We start from the raw sequence: 19,143 nt of genomic DNA, 5'->3' as shown, positions 1-19,143 counted from the left end.
AATGGGCCGTGAACACGATGGCTTTCCAGGGTCCTGTAAGGAAAAAATTGTCGCAAAGCCCATGCAGGCTGTAGCATCCGTGACTACCTGAGTTGAGGGGATGAACATCGATATGCAATTCCAGTTTGTGAGGAACTCGTCCCATATAGCTAAGTCTGCTATAGAGGCTGGGTCGAGTTTGAGAACTTGATCTGGGTCTTGAAAAAATCAAGACTGCCCCTGAGAAATAATCCTCATGGAAAAAATGAGCATCCCTAACAAGGGCCGCAGTTGCCTTTTAGTACACCCCTGTGAAAGGGTAAAGTCATGGATGACTGTCCTGATACGGGCTAGCTTGTCGGGAGGTAGGCTGGTCTGCATGGCACGCGTTTCCAGAGTGATGCCTAGGAAGGTGATGGACTGTGACCGGGCCTTCCACTTTATGTTCAGCTATGGGCACGTTAGCTATGGGCCAGAGTGGAGGATTCCTATACAGCAGCTTTGAGAGCTAATATCACTACAGAAAATAGCTCCATTTTACGCAAAAAGAGAAAATGGTGGGGCACTACATCATATCCCTCACAAGTCTCTGTGAATACGTGAAGCTGGAATCGTGGAGACTCTGGGCATGCACAAGATAAAGAAATCAGAAGTCAATCAGCAGTGGGGGATATGGTGACACAAATGTATGTGTGTGTTGTTTTTTAGCATAGTAAAAACAGATGAGGATTGCTCAGAGCTGGATAAACTCTTCGTTGCAAGACTGGGCACAGATGACTTGACATCCTCTACTCTACCAGGTAGATGTGGAGGAAAGGCTCATTGATGGAGGTGGGGAGGGAAGGCTCATTGATGGAGGTGGGGAGGAAAAGCTCATTGATGGAGGAGGGGAGGGAAGGCTCATTGATAGAAGTGATAGAAGTGGGAGAGGGAAGGCTCATTGATGGAGGTGGGAGAGGGAAGGCTCATTGATGGAGGTGGGAGAGGGAAGGCTCATTGATGGAGGTGGGAGAGGGAAGGCTCATTGATGGAGGTGGGGAGAGAAGGCTTATTGATGAAGGTTGGGGAGGGGAGGCTCATTGACAGAGGTGGAGAGGGAAGGCTGGCCCATGTAGTCCAATCCTATAGAAGAGCTACTGGAGCTCAAATTGCTGAAAAAGTGAATGCTGTTCTGGTGGAAAGATGTCAGAACACACAGAGCATCACAGTTTGCTGTGTAGCCACATACCGGTCAGGGTGCCAATGCTGACTTGTGTCCACAGCCAAAAGTGCCTACAATGGGCACGTGAGTGTCAGAACTGGACTCCGGAGCAATGGAAGGTGGCCTGGTCTGATGAATTCAAGAATGGTTTTAGGAAAACAAAAAGTTTGAGGTATTGACTTGGCCTTGACATTTCCCAGATCTCAATCCAATCAAGCATCTGTGGGATGTGCTGGAGAAACAAGTCTGATCTGTAGAGGCCCCACTCACAACTTACAGGACTTAAAGGGGTCTGCCACTGACGGTTTGGTTCCAGATACCACAGCATACCTTCAGAGGTCTAGTGGTGTCCATGCTTTGAGGGGTTATGGTGGGTGGTCATAATGTTATGGCTGATCGATTGGGTTATTATATGTGTATTAGTATGGTAAATGGTGTGAAGAGTATTCCCTACATACCTTCAGAGGTCTAGGGGAGTCCATGGCGGGTGGTCATTATGGCTGAGCAGTATATATATTTATAGAAAGATGATATTGATATATTATACAGATGATAAATGGTAGACATATGCAATTCGTTTTGTTCTGAATTTGAAAAATTTGTTAATTTGGAAATATTTGAATTAACGAAAACCCGTTTACACATTTTTCCGAAATTCGAAAAATCGGAAATTCAAAAAGCCGAAAATCTAAAATTCGGAAATTCAAAAATCCAAAAACTTTAAAGAACGAAAATCCGAAAAAATAATTAACTAATAATAATTATTACTAACTATTCAATTATAGGAATTGGAATTTCCTTTCAGATTTTCAAGTTTTCAGATCTTTGGATTTTCGTTCTTATTTTCGGATTTTCTTTCTTTAGAGTTTTCAGATTTTTTTTTTTCTTATTTTTGGGTCTTCTAATTTTCGGATTTGCAAATTTCCGAATATTTGGATTTTTGAAATTCAAATTTTTCAGAAGTTACAAATTTATTTGAAGTAATGAATTTCGATCATAACGAATGGCCCGAAAAATGAACCAAAAAACCCCCAAATGAAACGAAAATGAAAGCAAATTTTTTCGGCAGTGCACATGTCTAGATAATGATACATTATAAAGATGATTTTAACCACTTCCAGACCGCCCACCGTCCTTATACTTCGGTACTTTGAAGAGGAATTTCGTTGTTATGGCAGCAGCTAGCTACCATAACCCCGGTATACTCTTCTTCAGTGGGCGGTCCACTTCAAGATAAAAGTGGTTTCTGTGGCGGATTCGCCGTGAGATCACTTTTATCGGCGGTGCTCCGGTGCCCTCCGCCACTTACCGGAGCCGTTAGTAGCGGCTTCTCCTTCCTGGGTATGGAATTGATTGAATGGAAGATGGCCTTCACCCGTCTCCATATCATTGCAGAGCGGAAGCGACATCAAAACATCACTTGCGCCCATAGCTCGTAATAGGGCCATTTTTTTTTTTTTATTCAAATACATTTTTTTTTTATTGCATTTTAGTGTAAATATGAGATTGAGATCGGAGGTCTCCATCGCCTTGGCCAAACAGAAAATTTCCTGGATAATGGTGCAAGAAAAAAACGGTAGCACCCCCAACACCAGGAAAAAAATTGACTCGATTTGGGCACCTTGGGCTTGCTATATAAAGGTCCCCCTCATTAACTAATGGTCTTTCTTAACCAGTTGCCGACCTCCAAACGCGGATATACTGCGGCAGAATGACACGGGCAGGCAAAATCACGTACCTGGTACGTGATCTGCCTCCCGCGGGCTGGGGGCGCATCGCCCCCCCCCGGTGCCCGAGGCGGTCAGCTTCGTTGGGGAAGCGATACAGGCTGAGGGGGAGGCCACACATTCGGGGCCACCCCCGCGCAATCCCTCCCCACGAATGAAAATCTTCCTCTGCTGCTGTAATGTAAACAGCGGCAGAGGAAGTGATGTCATCTCTCCTCGAGCCGGTCTTTTCTTTCCGGCGCCGAGGAGAGAAGACATCAATGTGAGTTGCACCAACACTACACTTTCAGTAGAACATACTAGGCATACTTTTCACCCCCCATCACCCCCCTGTAACCCCTGTCACAGTGACATCAATAGCAGTTTTTTTTTTTTTTTTTTGCATTGGTGTCAGTTTGTGACAGTTATAAGTGGTAGGGCAGTTAGGGTTAGCCCCCTTTAGGTCTAGGGTACCCCCCTAATAAAGTTTTAACCCCTTGATCCCCCCTCGTTGCCAGTGTCACTAAGCAATCGTTTTTCTGATCGCTGTATTAGTGACACAGGTGACGCTAGTTAGGGAGGTAAGTATATAGGTTCGCCGTCAGCGTTTTATAGCGACAGGGACCCCCATATACTACCTAATAAAGGTTTTAACCCCCTGATTGCCCCCTAGTTAACCCTTTCACCAGTGATCACTGTATAACTGTTATGGGTGATGCTGGTTAGTTAGTTTGTTTTTTATAGTTTATTATAGTTTCAGGGCACCCGCCGTTTATTACCTTATAAAGGTTTAACCCCCTAATCGCCCAGCGGTGATATAAGTTAAGTTTTTAGGGTCAGATAAGGTCTGCGTCGCCCCAGGCAGCATCAGGTTAGTGCCAGTACCGCTAACACCCACGCACGCAGCATACACCTCCCTTAGTGGTATAGTATCTGAACGGATCGATATCTGATCTGATCAGATCTATACTAGCGTCCCCAGCAGTTTAGGGTTCCCAAAAACGCAGTGTTAGCAGGATCAGCCCAGATACCTGCTAATACCTGCGTTTTGCCCCTTGGCCCAGCCCTGCCCAGCCCACCCAAGTGCAGTATCGATCGATCACTGACACTTACAAAACACTAAGCACACATAACTGCAGCGTTCGCAGAGTCAGGCCTGATCCCTGCGATCGCTAACAGTTTTTTGGTAGCATTTTGATACAGTCGCTGACAGTCAGGAGCTTTTTTGCCTGTGAGTCTCACTAGTGTACCACTAAATTTAGAGCCCAAAATGGCAAATCGAAGGTACACTAGTGAAGAGGCCTACACGTTTCTGAGCATGACAGTGAAGAGGAAGTCACTCATCTGTCAGATTCAGGCTCAGAATACGATCCTGTAGACGACAGCGGCTCCATGACAGATAGCTCTGACGACGGAGTTGTGGTCCCTGCCAAGGTCAGGCGTACCAGACCCCAATCTTCTTCTTCTGTCCTTGAAGTGCAAGAACCGCAGGTCCCTCGTATGGAGCAGAGAAGTACTAGCGTCGCTATTCCTTCTGGTGAACTGGCAAGCACCAGCGGCCTAGTACACCCTGGTGGTATATCCAGCACTGCAGTAACACTTGGTGACGTGGCGAGTCCCATAAGTGCAGTTCAAGCTGGCGAGGTGGCAAGCACAAGTAGTGTCCTGCTGCCACCAAGAAGACGAACACAGGCCTGTCGTGCCCATAGTGGCCTTACTGCTGCATTCGCCAATCCGAATTGGGAACCCACCACTTCTGCAGCACCCGTACTTCCCCCATTCACTGGCCAACCCGGCATTCAGGTGGAAACAGTTGATTTTACGTCACTGGATTTTTATTCGCTGTTTTTCCACCGATCTCTATAGATCTATTGTGGACCAAAGCAATTTGTACGCTGGTCAACACATCGCCACTATTCCCCAGTCCTCCCTTGCCAGAGATTGGAAACCAATTACGGTTTCCGAATTTAAGATCTTTCTGGGCCTTTCCCTCAACATGGGCATAAATAACAAGAGTGAGTTGCGGTCATATTGGTCCACTGACCCAATTTACCATATACCCGTGTTCTCTGCCTCCATGGCCAGGGCACGATACGAGCAGATTTTGCGGTTTATGCACTTCAACAACAATGAACTCTGTCGTCCTCGTGGAGACCCTGAATACGATCGGCTCTACAAAATTCAGCCCCTCGTAAACCACTTCAACCAAAGTTTTGCAGACTCGTTCACTCCCCAAACTAAATAAAGGGGACAGGGGAAGTGGAAACAAGTAACACCAGTATATGGTCAAATGATTAGATGACCAATAATTGTGTAGATATATACATTGTAGCTGTAACTGGGAACTACATAAAGGAAAAAGAAGGAAAGCACCCGGATTATAGATCCGGGTAAGGAGTTACTTAAGCTACTAGATTGAAAAGTGTATCAGGAATTCAGCTATCTGTATTTACCAAAAAATATAAATGTCTTTTTTGAATAATTTAAACAAATAACAATTGAGTATATCGTGCAACAACTTGATTAAAAATCGGAATGGTATGAATGCAATTGGGTCCGCCAGGGCCCAATTGCTTCATGTATGATTGTTAGCTGGCCAGACAGAAAGAAATGCCCATACAACACAGTGAACAAAAAACATATAACACTCAACGCTGATCAGCGTCCGGACGCAATAGGATCTTGCTAGTTGTCGCCTGGTTGTGGTACAATTAGTAAATTAATTTGGTGGTTAGTGGGATATTACATCCCGTATAAATCGAATAAACCAGTTAACAAGTAGAAAGATCCTTGAAGATTGGGGAAGTGAATGCGGGGAGAGGGGAACAGTTGTATAATTAGCTAAATAATTGGTGCTGGATGCTGCTGATTGTCCGGACTGTTGGGTAACAGTGTTTTACTTGGTGCCAAAAAAGCAGTTGAAGTCCAGATGATGAGCTGTCCCGTTGATTAATATCAGGTAAGAGAACATTTCATTAATACAGTGTAACTAATGGTAACAATCCATATAGATGATCCAAGCAACAGTCACTGGTAACATTACTGATTCAGTGTGTGTGAATGCGCTACCCCTATAGTAACCACCACTTGTTCTCTTCCTACTAATCCGAAAGAATCACTTACATAAAATAGAATACAAAATCATATGCATAATCTTATAACAAACAAAAAAATATAACCATATATTGTCCAGTACATAAAAAATCCTTCAAGCGTGCTGCCAAAAAAAGTCCTTTAGTAATTAATTGTGACTGGCGTGCTCCTATGTTCCTTCAGTGATCATATGTGACTGAGTGAAAAACCTCCACCATTCAGATTGGCCACTCACCAGATGTTTAATAAAGATGAGCCTTTGGTTCATTCAAGGGATAACCACTCCACCTATGTAACTCTCCTCACCGGCTAAACTCGGACTCCAATGTTCCTCATTGGAGAGCATAAGGGATAAAAAACGATCATAGCGCAATATGCTTGAACTATTTATTTAAAATTACAGGAAAAATATCAACTCACATTTAAAAGTGCCCTCGAGCTGGCACAAAGCTTATCCAGCAGTTATGGACGGGTACTGGGCTGTTTGCATGGTCCGCCTGGTGTTGTATTGCGGCCTCCACGCTCGGCTTGCGCTCCAAGCCTCGTTCCCGTTCACGTCCGGTCACCTGATGTGAAAAAACTCCCAGCAGCCTCTACGCGTTTCGCATCATAGAATGCGTCATCAGGAAGCTGCCGTATGATTGGTTCACGTTCTATTTATATTGCGTGCGGCCGGAAGTAGATGTTCCGCCATTTTAACTAAGGTAACATTCCCATCTGTGACTTCCTTCCTTATATCGCCATTTTAACTAAGGGTTTAGCCCATTCTATATATCCTAAATATACATAACAATTATCCCTTTACTATCTTTACTTAAATTAAATATTTGGATATCTTTGTGGTCTAAATTATGACCCATCTATACCTGCTGGAGAGGCTTTTTACAAATCCTTAAACACATCACACCTATATAAAACATTTTGTATATTTTACCCATTCCGCTCTAAATATTGATCCATCAGCAATATGGGACAGCAAAAAACTTTTTTTGTTGTTATTTAAAAATTAACTTAAAATATACATACAACCCCTATTTTCCTTTATTTCATCACGTTTATAGTGGTTCTAACCATACAGAAATCAAAAAATCAAAAAATACTATGAAAGTAAAATTAAAAATATATAAATAATAATAAAATAAAATAACAAAATAATACAAATAAAATCATAATGAAATAGAAATAGAAATAAAAAATAAATTATAAAAAATAAAAAATAAAAAATAAATAAAAATAAATAAAATAATAAATAAAAATTAAAAATAAAAATAAATATAAATAAAAATTAGAAAAAGGAGAACCCCAATACCAATTAAATGAAACAGAATACATACATAGTCAGTTGAGGAACAGATCCACGTTCAACCCCAGGACCAACACTAACCAACACATAGAAGTATTTAAAAGATTAGTAGAGAAGGAAATGAGAAACATTAAACCGGAGAAGTGCAATAAAGATAGAATATGGCAAGGCCTAAAAAAACTGGAAAAAAGAAAAAACATAGTAATTCGGCCAGCGGATAAGGGGGGAGGGGTAGTGGTCCTAACTAAACAGGATTACTATACAGAGTTGGAAAGACTAGTTAAAGATATTAGCACATATCAACCCCTGAAAAAGAATCCCAATAGAGAACTGAAAAAGAAATTGAAAGAATATCTGAACAAGGGCATAGCTGATAATATCATCAACAAAAAAGAAGGCAGGTATTTGTCAACGGAGGCACCAAGGATACCAGTAATATATCAGGTCCCTAAAATTCACAAAAACAAAACTAGACCACCAGGGAGGCCCATAATTCCCGGTGGCAGATCCCGGTGGCCTGTGTAGTGCGTACACTGCCGGTGAATGGTGAGGCGATCTGTCTTTCCAGGTGCCGGGTCAATCAGATGGAGCAGGCTGATAGGGCTTGACGAGCTTGACGAACGACTGCAACTGTCACCGCATCACTCCTCACACTCAGAGCGTCCGTGACGTGTCGGCGTTGATGACGTCAACGCGTTTCGCTATTGCTTTTAGCGTAGCTTCATCTCGGACGGTGCCAGGGCCTGTGAGAGCGCTCCTTTTGTATCTCAGTGGCTGCGTTCAATCACTGCCCTGATGTGTTAAAGTTTAACTATATGAGTGTCTTTGATGGACTGATCGTATGCTTGTACTTCTGTCTCAAGTTAAACTTTTTTTGTAACAGCTTTACGGATGCACATGGAAATGGATCATTTGAGATCCGTGATTTAATTAACTGCTCAACATCTCGGTTAATTTATATGATAACATGCCCATGTCCCAAAATTTACATTGGAAAAACGAAAAGACAGCTAAGAATCCGAATAGGCGAACACCTGCGTGAAATCAATGACAAGACTAAAATTCCTGAAAAACCCTTAGCAAAACACTTTGCCCAATTCCACGGGGGCAGTTCCCGGGGTATGAGGGCAAAAGGTATCTACGCTTTAAAGTTACCCTCCAGACGCGGCGACTTTGATCGCATACTGCTACAAAAAGAAAAATGGTGGGTGTATCGCCTAAAGTCGCTTATTCCCGTAGGGTTAAATACTGAATTAAATTTGCAGCCCCTTTTTGCCAACTTAGACTCCGTTTGGAGGTACTCATTGTCAGCTTGTTGTCTAGCTTTTTCTGTTTCGTGTCCTTGTTTTTAAAGTGCGACCATGTCTATGTTCGTGTTCCATTCCCCCCCCCTTTTTTTTTTTTTTTTCTCCCCCCTCCCTTTTTCGCCCCCTCTTGTTCTCCTCCTGTCTCTTAATTATACTATGTATCATTTCAGTTTTGGTAGTTGCCTTTTTGCATTATTGACTTTGGATGCACAATGGCAATACTGAGCAACTCTGGAACCAAAATTAAAAAAGTCCTCAGTTCTTCCCTTTCATGGTATTCCACCATCACTAAAATAATTTGTAAGAATGGCCAATCTTTAACTTGAGACAGAAGTACAAGCATACGATCAGTCCATCAAAGACACTCATATAGTTAAACTTTAACACATCAGGGCAGTGATTGAACGCAGCCACTGAGATACAAAAGGAGCGCTCTCACAGGCCCTGGCACCGTCCGAGATGAAGCTACGCTAAAAGCAATAGCGAAACGCGTTGACGTCATCAACGCCGACACGTCACGGACGCTCTGAGTGTGAGGAGTGATGCGGTGACAGTTGCAGTCGTTTGTCAAGCCCTATCAGCCTGCTCCATCTGATTGACCCGGCACCCGGAAAGACAGATCGCCTCACCATTCACCGGCAGTGTACGCACTACACAGGCCACCGGGAATCCCATGACAGTGAGCGGCGGATGGTTTCCACAACACCGGACCAAGAAGGAGGTAGATTATGCGGCTAATTATTAAGAAATTCCCGCTATCCCTCCCGTCCTAAACGCTGAACTACCAGCAGCACTTACCAACAAACCTTCAAAAGGACAACTTGACAAACGATCCACCCTTAACAGGTACCCAGAGGAGACAGTGTTAACCAAGCAGAATCATGAACGGTAAAGCTTTATTACCTTTATTTTCACTTATTTAAGTGCTCATCTTGCCTTTCAAGCTAATGTTACCAGTGACTGTTGCTTGGATCATCTATATGGATTGTTACCATTAGTTACACTGTATTAATGAAATGTTCTCTTACCTGATATTAATCAACGGGACAGCTCATCATCTGGACTTCAACTGCTTTTTTGGCACCAAGTAAAACACTGTTACCCAACAGTCCAGACAATCAGCAGCATCCAGCACCAATTATTTAGCTAATTATACAACTGTTCCCCTCTCCCCGCATTCACTTCCCCAATCTTCAAGGATCTTTCTACTTGTTAACTGGTTTATTCGATTTATACGGGATGTAATATCCCACTAACCACCAAATTAATTTACTAATTGTACCACAACCAGGCGACAACTAGCAAGATCCTATTGCGTCTGGACGCTGATCAGCGTTGAGTGTTATATGTTTTTTGTTCACTGTGTTGTATGGGCATTTCTTTCTGTCTGGCCAGCTAACAATCATACATGAAGCAATTGGGCCCTGGCGGACCCAATTGCATTCATACCATTCCGATTTTTAATCAAGTTGTTGCACGATATACTCAATTGTTATTTGTTTAAATTATTCAAAAAAGACATTTATATTTTTTGGTAAATACAGATAGCTGAATTCCTGATACACTTTTCAATCTAGTAGCTTAAGTAACTCCTTACCCGGATCTATAATCCGGGTGCTTTCCTTCTTTTTCCTTTATCGTTTACTCCCCATCAAGTTGTCTGCGTTGATGAGTCCCTGATTAAGTTTTCTGGCCGCTTGTCATTCAAACAGTACCTTCCCAGCAAGCGTGCCAGATACGGGGTCAAGATGTATAAGCTCTGTGACAGGGCCACAGGCTATACATGTAGTTTTATGGTTTACGAGGGCAAAGATAGTCACGTAGAGCCGACAAACTGCCCTGACTACATAGGAAGCGCTGGCAAAATTGTGTGGGACTTGGTGTCGCCCTTATTCGGAAAGGGGTACCACTTGTACGTGGACAATTATTACACGAGCGTGCCACTTTTTCATCAGATTGGAGCACGTGGCACCGTGCGACCTAATCGCCGGGGATTTCCCCAGCGGCTTGTAGATTCCAGTCTTAGGCTGGGGGAGAGAGCCTGTTTGCAGTGTAATAATTTGCTCGCTATGAAGTGGAGGGATAATAAGAATGTTTTCGTTCTTACCTCCCTTCATGCAGACACAATGGTCCAAATTACTACGGCGACTGGTGTTGTGGAGAGACCCCTCTGTGTCCACGAATATAACCAAAATATGGGAGGGGTGGACCTCAACGACCAGTTGTTGGCGCCGTACCTAGTTGCCCGTAAGGCCAGACGCTGTTACAAAAAAAGTGTCTGTTTATTTAAATTGGCTTTGCTGAACGCTTATGTGCTATACAGAGCTTCTGGATGGACTGGATCCTTCCTTAAATTCCAGGAAGAGATCGTCAGAGCCCATCTGTTTCCAGACGGTGCTCCACCTCACCTTTCCCAACCAAATGCAATAAGTTGGCTGCATGAGAGGCATTTTCTTTATGTCCTCCCGAGTACCCCTACCCAACGAGCCCCCCAAAAAAGATGTTGTGTTTGCAGCAAGCGCGGATTTAGGCGCGACACCCGGTATTATTGTCCCTCCTGTCCTGACAATCCTGGTCTATGCATTGGTGACTGTTTTGAACGCTACCATACACTAGTTGAGTATTAGCGTAGGATACAGCACTGCACAGACTAGAACACACTTTCACAGGGTCTCCCAAGATGCCATCGCATTTTGAGAGACCCAAACCTGGTACCAGTTACAAAAGTTAAAGTTACAAAAAAAAGTAAAAAAACACACAAAAAAAATAAAAAAAACAAAAATAGTTGTTTTATTGTTCTCTCTCTATTGTTCTGCTCTTTTTTACTGTATTCTATTCTGCAATGTTTTATTGTTGTTATGTTTTTATCATGTTTGGTAACCATTTTTTTGTTTTCAGGTACACCATTCAGCTGCAAAGCGGATTTATTTATCTTGACAACAGCTTTTGCTCCCACGATACATAAAGCCGTGACTCACCACCACAGTTACATACTTCAGCATATATGCCGAAGCATGGGGGCAGCAGTGGGTGGAGCAATTTGCTCCTGCCTTTTGCGGGAGGATGCCCCCTGGCTTCGGCATATATATATTTTAGGCACAGGTTGCGTTTAAATGTTTTATTTTTTACTATGTTTTTTTTGTATTTGCTTTGCAGGTATGGTAAGTCTTACTGTTATACTGTAATGTTACTTTGTTTTATTGTTAACCATCATTTGCTTAGCAGGTACGCCATTCAGTTGCAGCGTGGATTTATTTATCTTGACAGCAACAGAGTTTGCTCCCACGATACATAAAGCCGTGACTCCAGCGCTGTCGGAGGTGATTTCACCACCACAGTTACATACTTCAGCATATATGCCGAAGCGTGGGGGCATCAGTGGGTGGAGGAGCGATTTGCTCCTACCTTTTGCGGGAGGATGCCCCCATGCTTCGGCATATATAAACGGTGCATGTATGCCCATCATTAGAAGTGGGTGGATGAAGAGAGGTATTCTAATGGTGGGCATACCCACCGATCAATATCTTTTTTTCGTTCAGCCCACAGGCTGCATGAAAAAAAAGTTTACAATATATGCCCAACAAGGACAGCAACGTACTGGTATGTTGCTGGACTGAGTGGTTATACCAGAATGATGCCTGCAGGTTTGGGTATCATCTTGGTATCATTCTTTTCAGCCAGCGGTCAGCTTTCATGTAAAAGCAATCCTAGTGGCTAATTAGCCTCTAGACTGCTTTTACAAGCCCCCCCCCGTCTTCCATGTTTTTCTCTGGCTCTCCTGTCCCAACAGGGAACCCGAGAATGCAGCTGGTGATTCAGCCAGCTGACCATAGAGCTGATCAGAGACCAGAATGGCTCCAATCATCTCTATGGCCTAAGAAACCGGAAGCTACGAGCATTTCATGACTTAGATTTCGTCGGATGTAAACAGCGCCATTGGGAAATTGGGAAAGCATTTTATCACACCGCTCTTGGTGTGGTCAGATGCTTTAAGGGCAGAGGAGAGATCTAGGTTCTAATAGACCACAATTTTTTTCAAAAAAAAAAAAAAAAGTACCTGTCACTACCTATTGCTATCAGGGGATATTTACATTCCCTGAGATAACAATAAAAATGATTTAAAAAAAAAAAAAAAAAAAAATGAAAAGGAACAGTTTAAAAATAAGATAAAAAAAGCAAAAAAATAAGAAAAAAATAAGAAAAAAAAAAAAAAAGCACCCCTGTCCCCCCCTGCTCTCACGCAAAAGCGAACGCAAGCGTCGGTCTGGCGTCATATGTAAACAGCAATTGCACCATGCATGTGAGGTATCACCGTGAAGGTCAGATTGAGGGCAGTAATTTTAGCAGTAGACCTCCTCTGTAAATCTAAAGTGGTAACCTGTAAAGGCTTTTAAAAATGTATTTAGTTTGTCACCACTGCACGTTTGTGCGCACTTTTAAAGCATGTCAAAATGCATTTGAAAAATCGCTGCGCAAATACTGTGTGAAAAAAAAAATGAAACACCCACTATTTTAATCTGTAGGGCATTTGCTTTAAAAAAAATATATAATGTTTGTGGGTTCAAAGTAATTTTGTTGCAAAAAAAAAAAAATAATTTTTTCATATAAACAAAAAGTGTCAGAAAGGGCTTTGTCTTCAAGTGGTTAGAAGAGTGGGTGATGTGTGACACAAGCTTCTAAATGTTGTGCATAAAATGCCAGGACAGTTCAAACCCCCCCCCCCCCCCAAATGACCCCATTTTGGAAAGTAGACACCCCAAGCTATTTACTGAGAGGCATGTCGAGTCCATGGAATATTTTATATTGTGACACAAGTTGCGGGAAAAAGACACTTTTCTTTTTTTTTTGCACAAAGTTGTCACAAAATGATATATTGCTCAAACATGCCATGAGAATATGTGAAATTACACCCCAAAATACATTCTGTTGCTTCTCCTGAGTACGGGAATACCACATGGGATACTTTTTGGAAGCCTAGCCGCGTACGGGACCCCGAAAACCAAGCACCGCCTTCAGGCTTTCTAAGGGCGTAAATTTTTGATTTCACTCTTCACTGCCTATCACAGTTTCGGAGGCCATGGAATGCCCAGGTGGCACAACCCCCCCCCCCCCCCCCCAAATGACCCTATTTTGGAAAGTAGACACCCCAAGCTATTTGCTGAGAGGAATAGTGAGTATTTTGCAGACCTCACTTTTTTTCACAAAGTTTTGAAAATTGAAAAAAAAAAATTTTTTTTCTTGTCTTTCTACATTTTCAAAAACAAATGAGCTGCAAAATACTCACCATGCCTCTAAGCAAATAGCTTGGGGTGTCTACTTTCCAAAATGGGGTCATTTGGGGGGGGTTGTGCTATCTTGGCATTTTATGGCCTTCGAAACTGTGATAGGTAGTGAGGAGTGAATCAAAAATTTGCGCCCTTAGAAATCCTGAAAGCGGTGATTGGTTTTCAGGGCCCCGTATGAAGCTAGGCTCCCAAAAAGTCCCACACATGTGGTATCCCCGTACTCAGAAGCAGCAGAATGTATTTTGGGGTGTAATTCCACATATGCCCATGGCATGTTTGAGCAATATATCATTTAGTGACAACTGTGCAAAAAAAAAAAAAAAAGAAATTGGTCACTTTCCCACAACTTGTGTCAAAATATAAAATATTCCATGAACTCAACATGCCTCTCAGCAAATAGCTTGGGGTGTCTACTTTCCAAAATGGGGTAATTGGGGGGTGCCATCTTGGCATTTTATGGCCTTCAAAACTGTGATAGGTAGGAGTGAAATTAAAATTTACGCCCTTAGGAATCCTGAAGGCAGTGCTTGGTTTTCGGGGCCCCGTACGCGGCTAGGCTCCCAAAAAGTCCCACACATGTGGTATCCCCATACTCAGGAGAAGCAGCTAAATGTATTTTGGGGTGCAATTCCACATATGACCTGTGTGAGCAATATATCATTTAGTGACAACTTTTTGTAAAATTTTTTTTGTCATTATTCAATCACTTGGGGCAAAAAAAATGAATATTCAATGGACTCAACATGCCTCTCAGCAATTTCCTTGGGGTGTCTACTTTCCAAAATTGGGTCATTTGGGGGGGGGTTTGTACTGCCCTGCCATTTTAGCACCTCAAGAAATGACATAGGCAGTCATAAACTAAAAGCTGTGTAAATTCCAGAAAATGTACTCTAGTTTGTAGACGCTATAACTTTTGCACAAACCAATAAATATACGCTTATTGACATTTTTTTTACCAAAGACATGTGGCCGAATACATTTTGGCCTAAATGTATGACTAAATTTGAGTTTATTGGATTTTTTTTTATAACAAAAAGTAGAAAATATCATTTTGTTTTCAAAATTTTCGGTCTTTTTCCGTTTATAGCGCAAAAAATAAAAACAGCAGAGGTGATCAAATACCATCAAAAGAAAGCTCTATTTGTGGGAAGAAAAGGATGCAAATTTTGTTTGGGTACAGCATTGCATGACAGCGCAATTAGCAGTTAAAGCGCTCTGGTCAGGAAGGGGGTAAATCCTTCCGGGGCTGAAGTGGTTAAAGTATTTGCCAACATTTTTGCCTTCTGCACCGGTATTCTCTCTCTTCTCCCTACTCTCACTCTGGCCTCTTCTGTTCCTTCCCCAGTGATCTCTCTATATTCCTCCTTTCGCTCAGATGACTCCTAGGTTGAGCGATAGTTACACACGAGATACAATATTGATGCAGGGAATAGAAACGATAAAACAAGGAGGGGGAGAGATGGATATGCCCCCTCCTCCTGATCTCAGCTTGTTCTCAATAGGAGAGGTCAGGTATGCGGTAGCCATGTCCATCATCTCTCCGTCTGTTACAGAACCCCCCATACACATGGTTCTTCCTAGTGTTCAGCCTTATTTGTTCTTTAATTATCTCAAAATATCTGTTTAGCCACGCACCTTTGTTCTTTCTATTGCTGTAAAAGACAAAAGATTTTGACTCATCTGAATGTTTGCACATTTTTTTTACTCTGAAAAACCTTAATAAAAACCATTGAAACATAAATGTACAACTTAACTGGTGGCTTCCTTGGGTGGAATAGGAAAGAGGTAATTTACACTCCGTCCCTGCCAATTCAGGCAACGGAAGGTCTTTTGAATGATGTCCTGCATGCAGCACTGCAATGGATGGCTAGTGTGAATAGGCCGCAGCAATGATTGGGCTGCAGGGCCTATGTCTCTTGGGGACAGTCTGTGTTGTGAAGATCCTGACCTAAAATGACAGCCAGTAATAAGTGAGCTTGTAGCATCAAGCGGTGTGGAATGGGTTAAGAACCCTCTCAGTCCTTTATGGTAGCAACGGCCTTGCTGCTGGGGGCCCCCTCTCTCAATGTCATGCTGCCGATAACCAATCTGACTGGATGCAGGATCGACTACCTGGCCTTTCCGTGCAATCAGCGAACTGGCAATCCTCTCCTCTGATCTCTGGCTGAATCCATCCTGGCCTGTGGGCTTCTGGATCAGCCTCCACTCTCCCACATGTCCTTTATCCTTTCCAGACCTCCTCTCCAGCCCTTTTGCTCACATATGGGATTTGTAGTTCTACAGCTGATAAGAATAGAAGAGTCCTGCCTGAAGCATACAAGCTCTAGCATGGCTGTATTAGTTTGAGTCCACTAAATTGCAAAGCACTGCCATCTTGTGGCCATTTTGTTAATTGTGATTAGTAACAACGCAGTGTGTTAAATATACAGTATATACCTTATGCTGCGCCAAATGTTTTACTCATGTAATTTGTGTTTTCTTATTTAATCTTGGCACACAAAAAAAATATCAAATTGAAAAACTTAAAAGTGGAACTTCACTCTCTCAATCAACATTGACCATTTTAATCCTTATGCCGCTAGCATTAGTATATAGGTAAGTATATATTTGTTTAAAAAATTTTTTTTCCATTTCTTCAGTTAATTTCTAAGCAAATGTCATACATCCCAGGAGTCTTCAGTAGGGGAGGATGGTCTTTTTCTCGGCTAAGCACACACTCTCCTGCTTGCATGCCTGTGCTAAGTGCAGGTGGATTCCAGGAAGTAAATGCTGCATGAATCATCAGCCCTTACTCACGATAGCATGGTCAGAAATGATAACGATGATTTTTTCATAGTAAATTTACAAAATAAAGCATGGATGAATGGGTGAGTTTGCTTTGAATATCTAAAATAAATTAAATGGCATTTTTGGTGCTCAGATGAAGTGTTGTTCCACTTTAACAGAAATTACCCAACTCTTTTGCAAAACTAAACAAAAAAGTTTAAGCTGGGGATAGGCTGTAAACGGCTTGCTGGAGTTTCCCTTTGATACGAGATGTCCAATGTATTTTACAGCAAGTCAGCAGAACACCGCAGGTACAAACACACAGTAATTTAGAAGTCCGATTTAATAATACTTTATATTTATTTACACGGAGCTATATATAAAAAGAGAAAAAAAAATAAACACAATCCATCTGTGATCCTCGTTGGTTGATGTATGCAGTGAGAAATCCCCACAGAGTAATTGTTTTAAAATTTCTACACAAGAAAATGACACGGGTGTTCTGATTTACACAGAGCAGTTTTTGCAGCAGCTGTGATGCCCTGTAGGTGGCAATGCAGGGTAAGCTGACCCCTCTTGGGGTGTGCACTCCCCTTTAAGACTTCAGTGCTTCAAACTCTGCAGATACTTCATAAAATTCCACATAATATCTTTGAAGCAGGGGAAGGAACGCTCTGATTGTGGCCAAGTCCAGCGCTTCCATGCATCAGGGACTGGGAGCAGACCTAAATATAAAGAGAAATATATGATAGATACTTGACAAGTGGAGGCATTAAAGTGCAATTCCACTTTTGCATCCAAATTGGGATAGCACCTACCTTATAGTTGTTACATTTACATAGCATAACTAAAAAAAAAAAAAAAAAAAAAAAAAAGGAAAAATGTAAATATTTTTTACATTTCGCTCGTTCCTTTTTGAAAACTCCAATGATGAAACTTCCCCTGTAAAGAAAATGGGGCTAGGGAGTTCATATGTATTATAATTAACCCGGTTTGTACTGTGCTGACAGATCCAATCATCAAAAAAAAAAACAAAAACAAAAAAAACACCTTTATACAACTGCCATGCTAAGGTTTCGAATTTTATATTGGATTTCAGGACATGCACATGTTGTAATACAATAGGTATTTTTCCTAAACAAAAACCACATTCAGTTAGAATTCATTTCCACCTTCCTTTGATTTACGTTGTCATGGAAAATGATTAATTTGACATCATTAACTACTGGAAAAATGAACGCACATGCTAAAAAATGAATAGAAATTCTAGTGGTGTATGGCCAGCTTAAAGTTATACTAAATTGTCTTTTTTTGTCTCAGCCAATGAGGAGGGAGAGTCCGGACAGCAGAGTCTCTTGTGCAACATCGCTGGCCGGAGAGGGGGCTCAGTTAAGTATTAGGAGGGCGGTGGGGGGAGGGGCAGCTGCACACAGAAAGCTTTTAATCTTAATGCATTGAATGAAAGATAAAAAACCTTCTGCCTTTAAAGCCACTTTAGGTTTCCTCATTTGAAATCGTTCATAGAATAAAAAATTAATAGCTCATTTTAAAAGCATAATATAACAAAACCATGTTTTGCTACAATAATTTACCTTCAAGATCAGAGATTTTTTTCTGTAGCTAGATATTCTCAGTTTGATCCCTAGCATCATTCAACACGTTTCTTCTGAGCCCAGGTCAACGTGGACCTACCCGAGCCAGTGACTGGACAGTGAAAGTAGCAGCAGCACATTGATAAGCTCATCTCTAGGTCACCCCGTTTTCTCCTATCAGCATGCATCTTGTCAGCACATGAAGTGACTGACTGGCTGGCTTCTTGTGTTGTTTCTGCCTCGCGAACGCCAGCCCTGCAATACAGGGACTGCAGAAGGCTGATGCAAGTTAATTATAGTTAATGGTGCAGTATTGAATACAGAGCTGCAATGCTTTGTGCCTTTTACTTTTGCCTAGAGTGAAAGAAAAAGTCCATGCAGATGAAAAAAATTGTGTTTTTGGTTTACCTGAAAAATCTTTTGACTTTTCTGTGAATTTTTGATCTTTGAGTACAGTACAGGATAAAGTCTGGATATTCATTAACCTAGGGATATAGGCTGCTACCTTCAGGTGACTGGAATTTGAAAAAGCCTTTGGACAGGATGATTACCCAAGGGACATTTTATATTGGGCTTCTGCATGCCAGAGAGACCCAAATTAAGGTCCCAAAGAAGCACAGGGTGTTGCAATGGGGGACAGATAAGAGAGATGCCTTGAATGAAGGTTTTAAAGGGGTTGTAAAACCCTCATTTTTTTAAAATAACAAACATGTCATACTTGCCTCCACTGTGCAGTTCGTTTTGCACAGAGTTGCCCCAGATCTACCTCTTCTGGGGTCCCTCAGCAACACCGGTGGCTCCTCTCCGCATCGAGTGTCCACACTGGAGAAGCGCTCTCCTTGGTGAACACCCGTGCGGGCGCGCTCGCAAGTCCTGTATCTGTGGTCATTCACACAGAATAAAGGATTCAG

General features: G+C 42.1%; 1 protein-coding gene across 1 annotated transcript in view; it reads right to left on the bottom strand.

Annotated features, from left to right (window-relative positions):
• Positions 1-16,965: 16,965 nt before the first annotated feature.
• PATL1 (PAT1 homolog 1, processing body mRNA decay factor) overlaps positions 16,966-19,143 on the bottom strand; it is a 119,443-nt gene continuing 117,265 nt past the window's right edge. Inside the window, exon 19 of the mRNA XM_073597032.1 lies at positions 16,966-17,365. Coding sequence (XP_073453133.1) covers positions 17,347-17,365 — 19 coding nt within the window. The 3' untranslated portion in view covers positions 16,966-17,346. The remainder of the gene's footprint in view (positions 17,366-19,143) is intronic.

This window comes from Aquarana catesbeiana, linkage group LG08 (genome assembly GCF_042186555.1).
Source record: "Aquarana catesbeiana isolate 2022-GZ linkage group LG08, ASM4218655v1, whole genome shotgun sequence".
Taxonomy (NCBI): domain Eukaryota; kingdom Metazoa; phylum Chordata; class Amphibia; order Anura; family Ranidae; genus Aquarana; species Aquarana catesbeiana.
This window is presented reverse-complemented; position numbering and strand designations above follow the sequence as displayed.